We start from the raw sequence: 15,887 nt of genomic DNA on the forward strand, positions 1-15,887 counted from the left end.
CGAAATACCCCCGCCATCATTGGTTTCGTCCATTGCGGGGTCTTAAGTACCTCCGCAACAGATTTCGACATAAAAAAGGAAATATATATATATATATGTATTTATATATATATATATAATATATATATATATATATATATATATATATACCTATATATATATGCGTTGAGCAAAAAAAAATAATAAATAAAAAAAATAATAACTAAAAAAAAAATAAGAAAAACAATAAACTTATCCAAAAAATATAACGGTAAAAATAATACTTAATCCAACAAAGCAAAAAAAAAAAAACCTTTAAAATGGAAAAAAAAAGTGCCAGGAAAGTTAATCAACACTATAGGGAGATTAAACAACTTGCAAAAAAAAAAAAAACAGTATATGAAAAAAAAAGAAAAAAAAATGAAAACTTTTTCAGGAAAAAACAAAAAGGTGTCAGAAAAGTTAATCAACACTGTATGGAGATTAATCAGGTTGCGGAGAACGGAAGACCGTTTGTTACTTAACTCGCCACACAAGCGCACGGAGTGTGGCTGATGACGATGATCTATCCTGATGTGAGAATGATGGTGATGATCGTTCTATTGTTGCCCTCGAGTGTTTGCAACAAAGCACCGGCTGGCTCGCCGGCTGGTGAACTCGATGACCTTGATTTTGCCGTTTCGTGATGCGATGAAACTTGTTGGTTAGAGATGTACAGCTCATCTGCCGGACTCGGCCGAAAATGACTGCTTCCTTTCTCGAACGATTGAGCGGCAATTACAATTCCGCGATGCTCACTACACTGTTGTATACTACAACACCACTCAGTATGAAAGCGGGTTGAAAAAAAAAAAACCTCAATAGGGGAAAAAACTAGTACCGATTACGGAGTGCAAGCAATACTTGACCGAAACAGTCGAGCGTTCGATGTGGAATGTAAAAAAAAAAAAAAAAAAAAAAATGATTCTTCGCTTCTTTTTTTTCTTGATTTTTTTTCCGTCGATCTTATTTTCCGTGCTGAGCACCGATGCTACCGACGCCAGGGAGGAAGCTCCCACACCTGGACCCTACCTATCGACCCATCAACACATGAACCGGGGACCAACGGCTTTACTTCCCTTCCGAAGGATGCCTCAGAACTGGAATTGAACCCAGGCCTGCTGGGGTGAGAGGTAATCACTTTTACCATTATAGCACTGGCGCCGCTAATGATTCTTCGCTTCATTTTTAACATATATTTATTTATTTCGTCAACCAACGTAGACTAGTACATATTAGAATACAGTTTTGTTTTCTTAAATTTATTTATTTATTTCGCCAACTTTGGACAAAAGGTTAAAAGTATAATTTTTTCTTTAATAAAAATTAAGCAGTGTCAGCTTTCCTATTTTTTATGAGTTATAATGCCATATGGAGTAAAAATATTGCTTTAGTTTATGCCGAGACATTGTAAAGTCAATGGTTTCGCAGTATTGATTGTAAGAGGCCATCATGCGGTTTAATGGCCCATATTTTGCATAATTTGTGCGATGATGTTTTAAGGCAAATAAATTTCGATTTCGGAGTTGCCGAGTAGGCGCATGGAAATTTAATTTTGATAAAAGTTCTGTGAAGTCAATGCGTTGCGAAACGATATCGTTTACAAATGAAACCATTGCATATTCACGACGCTCTTTTAATGTTTGTATGTTTATAAGCATGCAGCGTGCTTCATATGATGGAAGAGGAAATGATTTCTAACCTAATTTACGAAGAGCGTATAATAGAAATTGTTTTTGTACGGATTCTAATCTTTCTTCGTGCGTGATTGAAAAAGGAGAACCTACAATGCTGCAATATTCCAGTATTGACCTCACATAGGCAATATATAGTGTTTTAATTGTGTATGGGTCCTGAAAGTTATAGCAAAAGCGCTTGATAAAGCCTAGCATGTTATTTGCCCTGTGAATAATTGTGTTTTAATGGTCTATGAAAGTTAGTTTAGAGTCTATGATAATTCCTAAATCCCCAACTCTTTCACTTTTTTCTACATTTTGATTTCCTAGTGCAATTGAAATATATGAAGTTGTTCTTTTCCTGCTAAATGATGTTAAGTTGCATTTTTTTACATTCAAGTAGCCATTTTTTGCACCATATGTAGAATATGTGTATTTCATTCCGGAATATATTGATGTCTTCTACATTTCTTATTTCCAAAAAGAGCTTCATGTCGTCGGCATAAATAATCAATTTCAGTTTTTTGAGAATGAAAGAAATGCCGTTTACGTATAGAATAAAAAGAAGAGGTCCCAAATGAGAGCCTTGGGGGACGCCTGAAGTGACTTGAATTGGACTCGATTTCTTTCCGTTGAATTTAATTATTTGTTGGCGGTTAGTTAAATATGATTCAAGCCATTTTAGAAGCCCTGACTCAATTCCAATTTTTTGCAATTTAAAAAGTAGCATTGGTATGTCTATGCGGTCAAATGTCTTGCTAAAGTCTGTATAGAGAGCTTCTACGTGGTTTCCATTATCCATTGCATTCAATGAATAGTCTATAAATTCAAGGTCCAGCGACCCTTAAAAAAGCCGTGTTGCATGTCAGTAATTCTATTTTTGATTTGGAGAAATAATTTTTCGTTGACAATTGCCTAAACTTTTCGAGATAATGGCTATACCACGATAATTACGTACTTCAGATTTTCGGCCAGATTTAAAGATATACACTAGGAATGCGCTTTTCCAAGTTTTTGGGAAGGTTCCAGATTCCAGGGACATATTAAAAATCCAGAACAATGGAGCAGTGAGTTCCATTGCTAGACATTTAATAAATACTGGAGGAATTCCGTCAGGTCCAGGACCTTTTGAGGCGTCTACATTTTTTAAAGCCTGCAAAATATCCTGCACTTGATTGAGGCCAATGTCCCTTGAAAATTCTGGAAAAAATGCAAAATAATCTTCTTCAGAAAATGTCGTATAGATTTCTTGAAAAATTTTTGCAAATAGATTGCAGTTTTTTTCCGAGCTATCACCGACATTTTACATTGCGGAGACGAGCCAACCAACGGCTGAAAGTCTCCTTAATAAAGATATAAAAAAAAAACCGACATTTTCGTCGAATTGCATTATTGAAGGAAAGTTGTCAGATTTTAATTTGGTTTTTACGTAATTAAAGAAGTTCTTTGGACAGGACTTTATTTCATGTTCTGTTTTTGCATTATATTCTTCAAATGCAGTACTGATAGCTAAATTCAGTTGATCGCATATATCCAAATAAATTAATAAATTATTACTACTATTGTGTTTTTTATAAATTTAACAAACTAAACCTTTATTCTATCTACTGCTTCAAACAGAACTATGTTTTGTCAACTGTGTGCAAAGTTATTAGCAAATGAGCAGTTCGTGACCAAAACTGTGGACCTCCGGTAATCTGACCGTTTTTAAACTGAACACTTTTCAATTTGAACCCCGTTAATCTGCACTTGGAATGGAGTAAACTGAAATGGAACGATCCGAAACGGAACGCAGAATCAAAACAAAACAACAAATAAGGTTACCAGAAGCTCGTTTTTTCTGATGGTCATAGGGTTACTAGAAGTTCAAATTAAAAATAAACCCCGTTAATATGCACGAAGTGCCGTTCAGATTAACGGGGGTCCATGGTAGTACGCATAATTTTTGCACTTGAAACAGACGGCTGCTGTTTCTCAGCAGCGCTTGCTTCTTCTCCACTATTCTTCTCAGCGTCCAAGAACGTCACATCCATCACCACCACCTCTTCATCCAGGACCTCAACCACTTCCTCGTTTGGCGATGCACCTTCAGTAACTACTCCAGCGAACGTACTGGTGTCTTCCTCATTCCATGGTTGGTTTTCTTCTTCCGTTCGTTGATGTGTTGGCTGCTTCCGATCCTTCAGCTTGGGGCAGGAATCCATCCATCCAGGAATATAGACCCCGCACACCTATATGCATGTCGAGGTCCAGTTCATGCACTGTATTAATGATAAGTTTGTCCTTTTTGGCAAGTAATATTAAACCATATTTTTGACACGGTTCACGGTCCACTTTGATGTGATATCAAAATTGAATCAATATTGAAGTGGAGAATTTTTTGTTAATTAAGTTTAAAACAATTTATTTTGCTCAAAATTACTAGATTTTTTTCCCTTTTGTATTTTTCTTCTGAAAAGGAATATTTTCCTACAACTTTGTCTCAGACGTCATTTCTATTGGAAGTGATGTTTTCGAGCCATGATTTGTTGAAAAATCTTGAATACGCCATTTTGAAGTTTGGCCGAATTTTATCAAAAATCTCGTGTAACTTTTCAAATGGTCCTAAATAACCAATGTAAACAAATCGAGTTAATCGATAGAAACTATTGCTCTTCTATCATTGTATGTGTTACAAAAACACCATCCAAATTTACTTTAATTTATTTAAGATAATCATAGGTCAAAAATTAGCGGCGCCGGTGGTGTAGTGGTAAACGTGATAACCTCTCACCCCAGCAGGCTTCAATCCCAGTCGGCGCCACCGGGATGTTCTGAGGCATAACATCTCTGATCACGGGAAGGAAAGTAAAGCCTTTGGACCCCGGTTCATGAGTTGATGGGTCGATAGGTGGGATCCAGGTGTGGGAGCTGCCTCCCTGGCATCGGTAGCATTGGTGCTCAGCACGGAAAACATATCGGGAAAAAAAATAGGTCAAAAATTGTCCAATGTACAGTTTGGAATGATGGGTACTAGACTGATGCAAAATTTTAAATTTTCGCTCCACAGTGCTACAACGCTTTCAAAACAGGTCCTGATTAGCCTCCCAAAATTTAAACTCATTTGGAAAGAAAGTGACTTGGTACAAACTATTCGAAGTTTATATGGAAATTCCTATGGGAAAACCAAATTCTTTGTTCATTGTCAATACACCACTGTCAATATCTATTCTTACGGGAAATTTTCTAAGCTACAACTTTGCGGAATATCGTTTTTCAGCCAAATGTCAAAATAAATTGTTATTAATTGTTTAAGAGGTTGATAATCTTATGGCATGATCAAGCAACTGTTCTGTGGGCAACACTGTATTCTGCAGTGTGACATAGTAGCCATGATATTTCTGCTCTATTGTTCGCACCAGAAACACCAATGTTGCCTGCTGAACAGTTGAATGAGCATAATCATAAGACATCAGTGACTTGAATCATTAATAATTTTTGTTCCTTACATTTGGTTGAAGAGTGGTTTTCAACAAAGTTGTAGCTGAGAAAATTTGCTACAATCACTGTTATCATTTTTAAAAGCATAGTGATGTGGTGAATTGTTAGATAGATATGAACAACAACATAAGTTTCCCATAGTAATTCACATATAAACTTGAAATGGTTTGTGCCAAGTCAGTTTCTTACTAAAGTAGTTCAAATTTTATGAGGCTAAGCAGGACCCAATTTGGAACTGTTTAAGCACTGTGGACCGAAAATTTCAAATTTTGCATCAGTCTAATGGGTACCCATTTGTTACTTCAAACTTTTGGTCTGATTTGGTGATTGGTCCTCATTTTCTCTACTAATCTACGGTTATAAGTAAGGGAACCAGTAATTTTTCCGATGTTAGGTAATCTGAACTGAAATTTGTGAAAAGGAATCTAGTCCCAAGTAAGATTGCTAGTTTTAAGGTCCCCCAAACTGGGGCGTTTTTAACGCGGCGGCAGCGAATAATTCGCGGTGGAAAATTCGCCGCGTTTTAAATGCCGCCATGGCTTACGGAAGCGCTCAAATCAACGCGGCAAGTTGACGCTGTTCGCGCGTTTTGGCAGCGTTCGCTTTCGATTCGCTGTCAGCAGCGTTTTTGCCGCCGAAGTGATTTTCAGGTGATAAAAAATGACAAAACCGGAAACCTTAATGGAATTGGTTCGAAACTATTTTTTCAAAAATGTCTGAACTTGTAAATTTAATGTACTGACACCCTGAAATTTGATCAACATATCAGACTGTTATTGGAATTTCTACAATATTTCCACCTACAAAAATCCCTGAATCCCCCGGAATTCTTCAAATTTTAGCAGAGCAGTAGTTCCAAGAACTTCTACAAAATTCCTCAACTTGTACAAAGATCAGTAAACTGCTATAAACTCACTGCCCTTCAAAGAAGCTTCCGGAAGAAATCAAAGGTATTTTTGAGAATAGTTGACCCACGATTTGTACAACTGCATATGCTATGCTAAATCTAAGGAATATGTTAGTAAAACTACATTTATTTATAAGGAGAATTTAGAAACTGTAAATTGAATTCCAAGTGAAGGAGAAAATCCAAAGTGATTTTAGAAATAAATTCAGTTCTAAGAATAATTCCATTGATTTTTTTAGGAGTATGACAAATGTGAGTTGCGAAGAAGCATTAAGTCGAACTAAAAAAAGTTTCCTGAGATAATTCATCTGAAATATCGGGAGAATACTAAGAGCGAACTCAATAAACTGTCCGAGAGTTCAAAGTTCTTCGAAAAAATCTAAAAAGATACCAGCATGCTCAGAAATTATCGTAAACACTCAAGACTTCAGCATGATCATTCTTCTGGAAATATTTAACAGCTCAACTAAGTATGAAATTCTTCACATTTCCCTGAAATTCTACAAAATTCCTTGATATTCTATGAACTTCCTTGAACTTTCACAAATTCCTCGGAAGATATGTTTTTCAATCTTCAACTTAAATTTCTTTTATGATCCACGAACTTTCCTGACGTTCTGTGAGCTTCCCTTATGTTTTGAAAATTTCTCTGATGATCTATAAATATTTCTGAAGTTCTGTGAACCTCTTTGACATTCTGCTAAGTTTTTGGTGATCTACGAATTTTCCTGAAGTTCTGCAAATTTATCTGAAGATATACAAACTTTCTTTGAAGTTTTGCAAATTTCTCTGAAGTTAAGCGAGCTTTCCTGATGTTCTGTCTAGGAAATTTCCCGAAGATCTACAAATTTTTCTGATGGTATGCATTCCAGGGGAAGATAAGTTTTGTAATTTTTTCTAAAGATTGATAAACTTTCTTTGAAATTACATGAACTTCCGTGATCACAAGTGGTGAGAAATCTGTAAAATCAAACAACACTGTACACAAATATCATTAAAATGAAGGAAATTTCCAAATACTTCAACGCATTTTACTCTGCTTGTAAAGAAACTAGGGAAAGCGCCTCTTCTTCATCCGAATTCATTGCTCACGATCGCTACGACGCTGCGAAAAAACTGCCGCTTAGGTGTGGGTACCCACGCAAATTTCGCAATCACGGTTAACGCGATTTATTCGCTACCGTTGCTGCGGCGTAAAAAAAAACGCACCAGTTTGTGGGGACCTTTATTCAGGTTTTGAAGCACTCTACAAGTCTAAGTCATGGTCTACAGAACCCTCATAAAACCATAATTGTTACTAGGGGTAGCATGTAGAACGAAACGTCCAATGTAACACTCATTGAGTGTGTGATTGAAAATAATCGTCCAATGTAGCATGTCCGAAGTACAACTTGACTAGTCAAAAGGTCCTATGTGATTGTTTCGTGTATCATGAAATTCAGAGTCAAATTGTGAGTTTATCGTTTGTACTGAATATTCAACGTTATTATTCACTGACTACGGTAAAAATGGTATTGCTTAAAAGCAGTTACAATAATAATATGTCGAAGTTCAACTTAGATATTCTCAAAATGGTGGATATGTTACATTGGTGCTTTTGAAAAGTTAGGCGATAAATGTGAATTAGAGTCATTTGGAATCTGAGAGAATACTGCCAACCACTAGTCGAGTTGGTATGAAATCTTTGGAATATTGAACTGAGTCTAAAACAGAACGTGTGATTCTGATTCTGAGTCTCCGTGTCTGAGGATAATATTATTTTTATATAATATGCAATCATGATAGGACATACAGTGAGATTAGTAGTATTGTTGTTAATTAATAGTTTGTTAAATTTTTTTTATGTTTTGCATATTTCCAAGCAAAGTTGGGTTTCAGCAAAGTTTTCAAGCAAGGTAAATACAAATGTTTGTAGTGGTTGTGCCAACAATACCACTAATCTCAATGAAAAATAGCAAATTTACTCAATTTTAATTTAACATTAAAATAATTGATATAGTTCATTGCAGCCGGAGATATTTGTATTTTAGTAAACAAACTTTTATTAGGTGAAATTTCATATCTTTAGCTGTATATAGAATACTATCCTACTGAGATTTTTTTGAACTACATTTTTGGATTCTGCGCACATTTTTACATGGGAAATGAACATCAGCGTACAAAGTTCAAATATGCTTTAAGCTAGTGTAATTGGTCCCACTTCATGGTACTTTTTACAAGCTGTAAAATGTTTAATGCTATCATTTCTAGTATGCGTTTCGTTAAGTACATAGTAGAATTGACTACGTGATTAAAATTATTTTTACTATGTCGTTCAACTAAGATATACCATAAGGAATGTAATGCGAAGATAAAGTTTTTACTAATGTGCTACTGTGTGTGGTTGGCACAACCATGAAAACTGTAACTTTCAATCGAATACTTGCTGTTGAATTAATTGCAATAAATGATCATTAGTGCCATTAAATTTTTGATTTGAGCATGGTAATTTTAAAATACATTACTGGTTGACGTTATTTTTACGGTTTTGTGATATAGTTAAAATGATTTTTTTTTTCTGTTCGGGACTAACACCCCTGCGACCAGTAATTTGATCTATTGTAGTATATCCCGTGTCTTTCGTCGTATTACTCCATCACTATTAAGAAATGATGAAGTATTCGGTTTTGATACAGTTGTCATTCTTGCCTTCATCGCAAGGGATCGATTCTAATTAGTAGTAAAATTCTTCTTTATTTTGATTTGTTATGTGGTTTACAATTGCTAATACAGGGCAAGAGGTTAGCCGGAAGGGCTCTTCATCTTTGGTGAACTTTTTGATTTTGTGTTGTACATGTTGTGTTTTACTGTGTAATGTTTTTCAATTTTCTTCTTGTGAAGTATGTTGTTTGAATGTTTTAATTTGCTATTCTACCTACTTAGCCTAACTTAACCTAAGGTGCCAGATCCCTGGCGATCTGTTGATCGGATCGCCGACAGCAATCTCTGAACCTTGCGATGGAGCCAGCTCTCCGTAACTCCAGTGTCTGAAGACCAGCCAGGCGGTGAACCTCAGAATTTCTAGTCCGCGGGGGACTGTTAATGATCAACTAAGGATCTTGTTTTGGGTCCTTTGGAGTTTGAGGTGATGGCATTTGGCGCAACTCTCCCAGATTGGCATCCCGTATTCTATTACGGGAAGGATGATTTGTTTGTAGACAGCAAGCTTATTTTTCAGGGACAGGGTAGACCTCCTGTTGATGAGTGGATACAACGATCTTATCAAGATTGGTTTTGGTTTTGTCAACGTGCTCCCTGAAAAGAAGCTTGCTGTCTATTGTTTGCCCGAGGTACACGACCTCTTTGGACCATTCCACCACTAATTGATTAATTAATTTATCTTTATTAAGGAGGCTTTCAGCCTGAGGCTGGTTCGCCTTCAAATTCCACCACTGAGCCGTTTAAGCAGATCTTATTATTTTCAGACGGAACAAGTCTGGGAGATTTTGAGTGTTGAAAGATGATGACCTGGGTCTTTGCCGCGTTGAGACGGATCTTCTAGCTGTTAAAATAGGACGTCCAGGCCTCTCTGAAGTTTGGCAGTCAGAACTCCAATGACCTTACCCTTGTAGACGATGGATGTGTCATCTGCAAACAGAGACAACGATCCACCATCATGAAGAGCCGGCATATCGGAGGTGAACAGGTTGAATAGAATGGGGCCAAGGATGCTTCCTTGTGGAACCCCAGCACCAATGTTGAAAGCTTCCGATGTGATGCCATTCAGAGAGACTCGGAACGTCCTGTCCGATAGGTTGTTGTTCTTCACTAGGAAGATTGGAATTCCGTACTGCTGCAATTTAAACACCAGGCCATCATGCCAGACATTGTCGAACGCTTTTTCAACGTCCAACAACGCCATGGTAGATGTTTTCGAAACAGACTTGTTCCGTCTGAGAATGTTTGTTACTCGAGTCAGCTGGTGGACTGTCGTTCCGACTCTATTTATACCCTTCGGAGTGTTGAAACACCCTCCAGTCGCGCCCCTTTGTCAGTCAAAATTGGATTCCTTAGCAACAAAATTAAGGAATGACACCGATAATGCCGACCATGCATCAGAACCCTAGTCTTAACCACTTCAAACTAGGGAACAACGAATAGAAGATTAGGAATCACATAGATGAAGACTAACTAACTCATTTTTTCCTTGTTTCAAGATCATCCTCGGTCCAAGCAACCCGAGGATTAACAAGGCATAAAAAGTAACAAGGACTAAGATGTGTTCCTTTGATTACTGAAAAATCCTGTTCCCCTAGTTTGAAGAAGTCAGGACTAGGAATCGGTGATAGATCTTACATCCCGTAACGTACCAGAAAAAGGTGATCTACCCACATTACGAGGTTGGTCAATGATTAAGTTGAGATATGATTTAAACCACAACCGATAGCTACTTATTAGACCCAGCGACATGTAGCCTAAAAACCTTCACACCCATGTTCGATTGTGTATTGAATGTTCGGTGTGTATAATATTATCAGATATGATATTGAATATTGATATGAATTATACAATATCATTGGGTCACTTCTACGGAAGCACAAAGGAACACTAAGGAACACGTATGATTGTTGTCAATGTAATGCTGAACACTTAATATGATCACTAATCATCTTGTTATAAGAAACTTGTCACTTCTCGGGGGATACCCAGAACATGTGCGTGTATGACCATTTTGCTCTGAAGACTAAATGTGATCAAAAATGATCTTCTTTCGAACTCTCATATGGTTTGATAGTGGTCGTATGATTAGTTTTGACTCAAATAAGGTTCTGCCCATGTCCTCGAAAGCACTCGGAATATGTATTATGAGGTCATTGGGATCTTGGCTTTCCCAATCTCTACTTGAATGTAATTATTATAATGGTTGCATTTTTTACCATTATATTGGCAACACTACCAGCTCTGTCTCACTACATGTTTTGAGACTCTCTTAGAGAGGCAACACGTGGTTACTTAACAGTTAATCGTGGCAATTTTGAATTAAACCGTTGGAAGCTTGACCTCAGCCCTAGGTAGTGCCAGAGTACAAATAAACTTCTTCAGATAGAAGCTTCGTATCTTTAGTAAAGTTGTTCAAACGACCAAGACTCGATCAGTTCTTTAAGCAGTCGCGCCGTGCACTGAGTACACGGTGAACAATTCCAATTATTGTTTTTGAAATATACCAGATAAGAAAATTATGTCTTCAGCAAAGTTGTGCAGTCGAAAATTATGCGACTGGTTCAGTTTGAGTAGTTTAGTTCAAAAATGATTCACTAGGTGGCGCTAGAGTATAAACAACTTTTTCTCTTGATAACTCAGGATCGATATAACATAGAAAGATTCTGCCTTCAACAATTTAGTTTGGATTCGACTCACTAGGCAGCGTCAGAGCACAAATAAGTTTCATCTAGTGAAAGGTCAAGATTGAGGCCAGATGTCAATTTTATTAATTCAGCAAAGTTGTTCAGAGTGTTTACTCGGCTGTCGACAAAAGCAGGCCACTCTCGATGTGTGCTACGCGATCGTCTGTTTTCTCGGCAGCAACCATTGTGTGGTCCTCCTCATTGTTCTTCATCAGCAGTTCTTTCGGTCGATGCGTCGTCGACTTTGGAAAGCAACCGTTTAGTGATGAGTGTGTGAATGCTGACCACGTTTTGCGTCCATTGCTGCAATGGACGCGCTCTGACCCTCGTTGGCGTACAACAATTTGCCATACAATGAAACTACTGGACGCGGCTCCAGTTCTGATGGAGGAGGCTTTTTGGATAGCGGAAGATAAAGTGTTTATTGTGTTGTACCTTTTGACTATAGTTTTAAGATGTATTGTATAGTGACCAAAAATCCTCGGCTCTGTAAAGTTAATTCGGTTGAGCTTTATTAAATGAATTAATAAACAAAAAAAAAAATGTTCAAAATGATGAGACCCGTTTAATAGTGAATAGTTAAGTTAGGAATTGACTCACGATTCAGGATCGAGACCAAACAGAAACTTGCTTTCTTCAGCAAAGTTGTTTAAATTAACAAGTAGTAAGAAGTTTAGTTGAAAATTGACTCACAAATTGTTCAGACCTGTTCAGTAGTGAAGTTTAGTTGTACAAATAAAGTTTTTGTGATAACTCAGGTACGATACCAAATAGAAATTGCCTTTCTTTAGCAAAGTATTTGAAACGATTGAGACCTGTGCAGCAGTGAATGGTTTAGTTGAGAATTGATTCACTATGGGGTGCCAGATGGAACATGTGACATGTTTTTTTTTTTTTTGTTTTCTGAAATAAACGATGTTTCATTAATGCTTTATTGCTAGTGTTTAATAACAAAAATCATGAATAATTATCATGGGCCTCCCTTACCGCAGTCGGTAAAGGCGCAGTTACAAAGCAAGACCATGCTGGACGTCGCTGGGTTCAATTCCCGATCCGGTCTAGGAATTTTTCAAGTTGGAAAATGTCTCGACTTCCCTGGGCATAAAGTATGATTGTACTTGCCACACAATTATACTAATACATTAAAGGTACAGCCATCGAAAGCTCTTAATTGATAACTGTGGGAGTCCACCTAGAACACTAAGTTGAGAGCACACAATAAGCTAATATGCAATAAGCAATAAGCTTGAAATGCGAAAAAGAAGATGAATACAAGTTAATAACGAACTATGCATTTGCTGAGTGCAATCAGTCATATTAGACCTCCGCTGATTGACAACCTTCGCATTTTGCCACTATTGTTGAGTGCTTTCTGCAAACAAATCTATTGCATGTACCACAACGGATTGTGGTTGATGAGTTTTTGCAGTGCTTGCGTATTCCCTTATCACGATCTGGCAAGGGTTGCAATTGCTCCGCTTCAACGTTTATATAGTTGATCAAAAATAATTTCACATCGCAGGGCAGCGTTGGGATTTTCGATCATAGCTGGAAGAGCTCCTTCATCAGACCCAAAGCAAGTTGTTTTAAGAATATCCTGCGTTTCATACATTCAGCCTAGGAAGATTCCATATAAATAACTTTGCAAAGTCGAGTTTCCCTTGACACAGAGTAAGCAGCACACATTTTATCGACGATGTCAACTCCACTTTTTGTCTCGTTTTAGTCAAGGATGAACGAGTATCCAGTAAAATTGAACAACTTTGCTGAAGACACGAAGCTTCTATATGGTATCAATCCTGAGATATCGATAGAAGAGGTTTATTTGTACCCTGGGGCCGCCTAGTGAGTTTATTTGAACATGGGCGCCACCTAGTGAGTCAATTACCAACTACACTAGGTACTACTATACGGGTCTCGTCTAATTGAAGAACATTGCTGAAAACATGAAACTTCTATCTTCTACATCTATTGATCTTGAGATATCACTGAAAGAAGTTTATTTGCACTCTGGTATCATCTAGTGAGTTAATTAACCACAACTGAATGAGTTTTATCCAATTGAACAAATTACTGTTTAGTTGAAGATGCTAAGCGTCAAATTGCTGTTTGATCTTGAGATATCAATTGAAGAAGTAACATTCTGGCGCCACCTAGTGAATCAATTCCCAACTAAACTAATCACTACTGAATGAGTTTCTTCCAATTGAACAATTTTGCAGAAGACACGAAGCTTCTATCTGGTCTCCATCCTGAGATATATATAGAAGAAGTTTATGTGTACTCTGGCGCCTCCCAGTGAGTCAGTTCCCAAGTATAATAGGTACTACTAAACGGGTCTCGTCAAATAGAAAACCTTTGCTGAAAACTTTTGTCTGGTCTCAATCCTGAGATATAAATGGAAGAAGTTTATTTGTAGTCTAGCACCACCTAGTGAATCAAACTTGCCACTGCCACATGGGTATTGTCCGACTGAATACTATGCTGAAGGCGGCATCTTTCTATCTGGTATAGTTCAAGAGCTATAACTGGAATTATTTGCCGTGTAGTCACTGCTTACGTGACTTTTTTTGACGCGACCGCTAAAAGGTTAACAAACCCAAACAGAAATCATGGCTGTGTCCCTGATCTGTCATCAAATAATGAATTCACATGTTCAATTAATCCTTGGATTTATTTATCGAATTGCTTAAATTTTCGTTCATTTCTGTAATTATTGCTCAGTACGAAGTCAGCATTCCACATGCCTTTTCACGCAAAATAGCTTTAAAATATCCCACTAGTATAGGATCCACAAGCGAGTGGAGGCACTTTTTATAGACCTTGTATACTAAATCGTCGACGGGGAGTTGGCTGTATTCAGCAGACGCATCGATAACACACTGCCTAGTACATGGCGCAAACAGCTCAGGAATGTTGTATTGCGCGTATCCAACCTCCATTATGAATCCTTTTTCCAAGCTATAAGATCCCTGCCGTATGGCTGTTATATACAGAGCTTGCTTGAACACGGGATCATTCAGGAAATCACCCTGAGAAAATTGGATCAGCTTCTCCTTACTAACAAGCAGGATCTTAGCGATAAACGTCATTAGCTGAAAGAATTCAAGTTCTTCCAACGGAACGAATACTTCGTTCTTCACTAGGCGCCCATATTGTTGATAATAACAGCTGAATGTTTCGTACGCTAGGTAGTTTTGATCGTATCCGTCCTTACAAATCTTGTCCAAACAGCACTGAGTTCTATCCTCGTACTCGGTGTCATGCTCGTTGGGTTTGAACAAAAATTGAAACACGTTCTTCCTCACACCGGTATTATCATTCCAGGCACCAGTATTCACGCACGCACAATGAATTAATCGCATCACTTCCGGTGTACTGGGATATCCGTTATAGATGTATTGATCCAGGGTATTGTTGCAAATTTCGAAGTATTGACCACATTCGTACATTGCCGTGTAGAAGCTTTTGTATGTAATGTAGTGAGAAAGATCGCACCGTGCCTGTGCCGCACTACTCAGAGACAGCAAAACGATGCTCGATAAAAACATTTTCGAATCCATGGATTGGCGCAAACACGAAGAAGTGCGTCTTACCGGACTAATTGTTGCTCTACTGAGTGATGGTGAGGAGCTCATCGATAGATTTATATAGCTAGGGCAATCCCAAACAGCTGGTAAAGAACGTGTCTTTCAATGAAATGATCCTTCCTGATGCGGTGAAGACTTGGAACGATGCACTCGGCAGACGAATGGAGCAGATAGGGGGCAATCGAATGCCCGTGTTGATTACGCGGAAGAGGTTAATGCTATTTAATTAAAGCCAATTATAGCAGGGGCGTAGTCAGGTTCCAAAATTGAGGGAGAAAATTCCGTTAACAGGTCATTAGGCTGAATGGATCACTAGGTGTACCCAAACAGCAATTTTCGTTTTATCAATGTTTTGTAACTGTTGATTGAACTAAATTAGGCTGATGCTAGTTTTATTTTTATTTCATTTAACCCCACATACTTAGATTTTTTGCCGAGATGGGCACCACCGAGCAGCTCGGCATTTTATTTTGGCAAGTTTTTCACTGAGATCCAGCAAAATAAAATGCAGAGTTGCCCGATGGTACCCATCTCGGCAGAAAATATAAGTGTGCACCCTTTTTAAAATTACAAAATATTGATGGGCAAAAAAACTAAGCCCTATTCAATCGTTAGTTTGCTCTGCACAATATCCTTAAAAAAACATATATTTTTTTCTATTTTTTATTATAGGGTGTGCCATAAAGTATAAACACAGTTTATAATTTGAATTAAATGACATTATGTTAATGACCTCAAATTTTTATTTCATATACATGTTCTGTATAGTATTCTCTTTCAATTGGATGAAAATAATCTGCAGTTCCTTTAATCGTATGCCAAGGAGCGAACT

General features: G+C 37.5%; 1 protein-coding gene across 1 annotated transcript; it reads right to left on the reverse strand.

Annotated features, from left to right (window-relative positions):
- Positions 1–14,185: 14,185 nt before the first annotated feature.
- On the reverse strand, positions 14,186–15,016 carry LOC135710937 (general odorant-binding protein 69-like). Its single transcript, XM_065233665.1, has one exon. It carries the CDS (start codon positions 15,014–15,016, stop codon positions 14,186–14,188), a length of 831 nt encoding a protein of 276 aa, XP_065089737.1.
- Between the last annotated feature and the right edge of the window lie 871 nt (positions 15,017–15,887).

This window comes from Ochlerotatus camptorhynchus, unplaced genomic scaffold, assembly GCF_037179485.1.
Source record: "Ochlerotatus camptorhynchus isolate MF236.1 unplaced genomic scaffold, CSIRO-AGI_Acam_v1.1 ptg000037l, whole genome shotgun sequence".
Taxonomy (NCBI): domain Eukaryota; kingdom Metazoa; phylum Arthropoda; class Insecta; order Diptera; family Culicidae; genus Ochlerotatus; species Ochlerotatus camptorhynchus.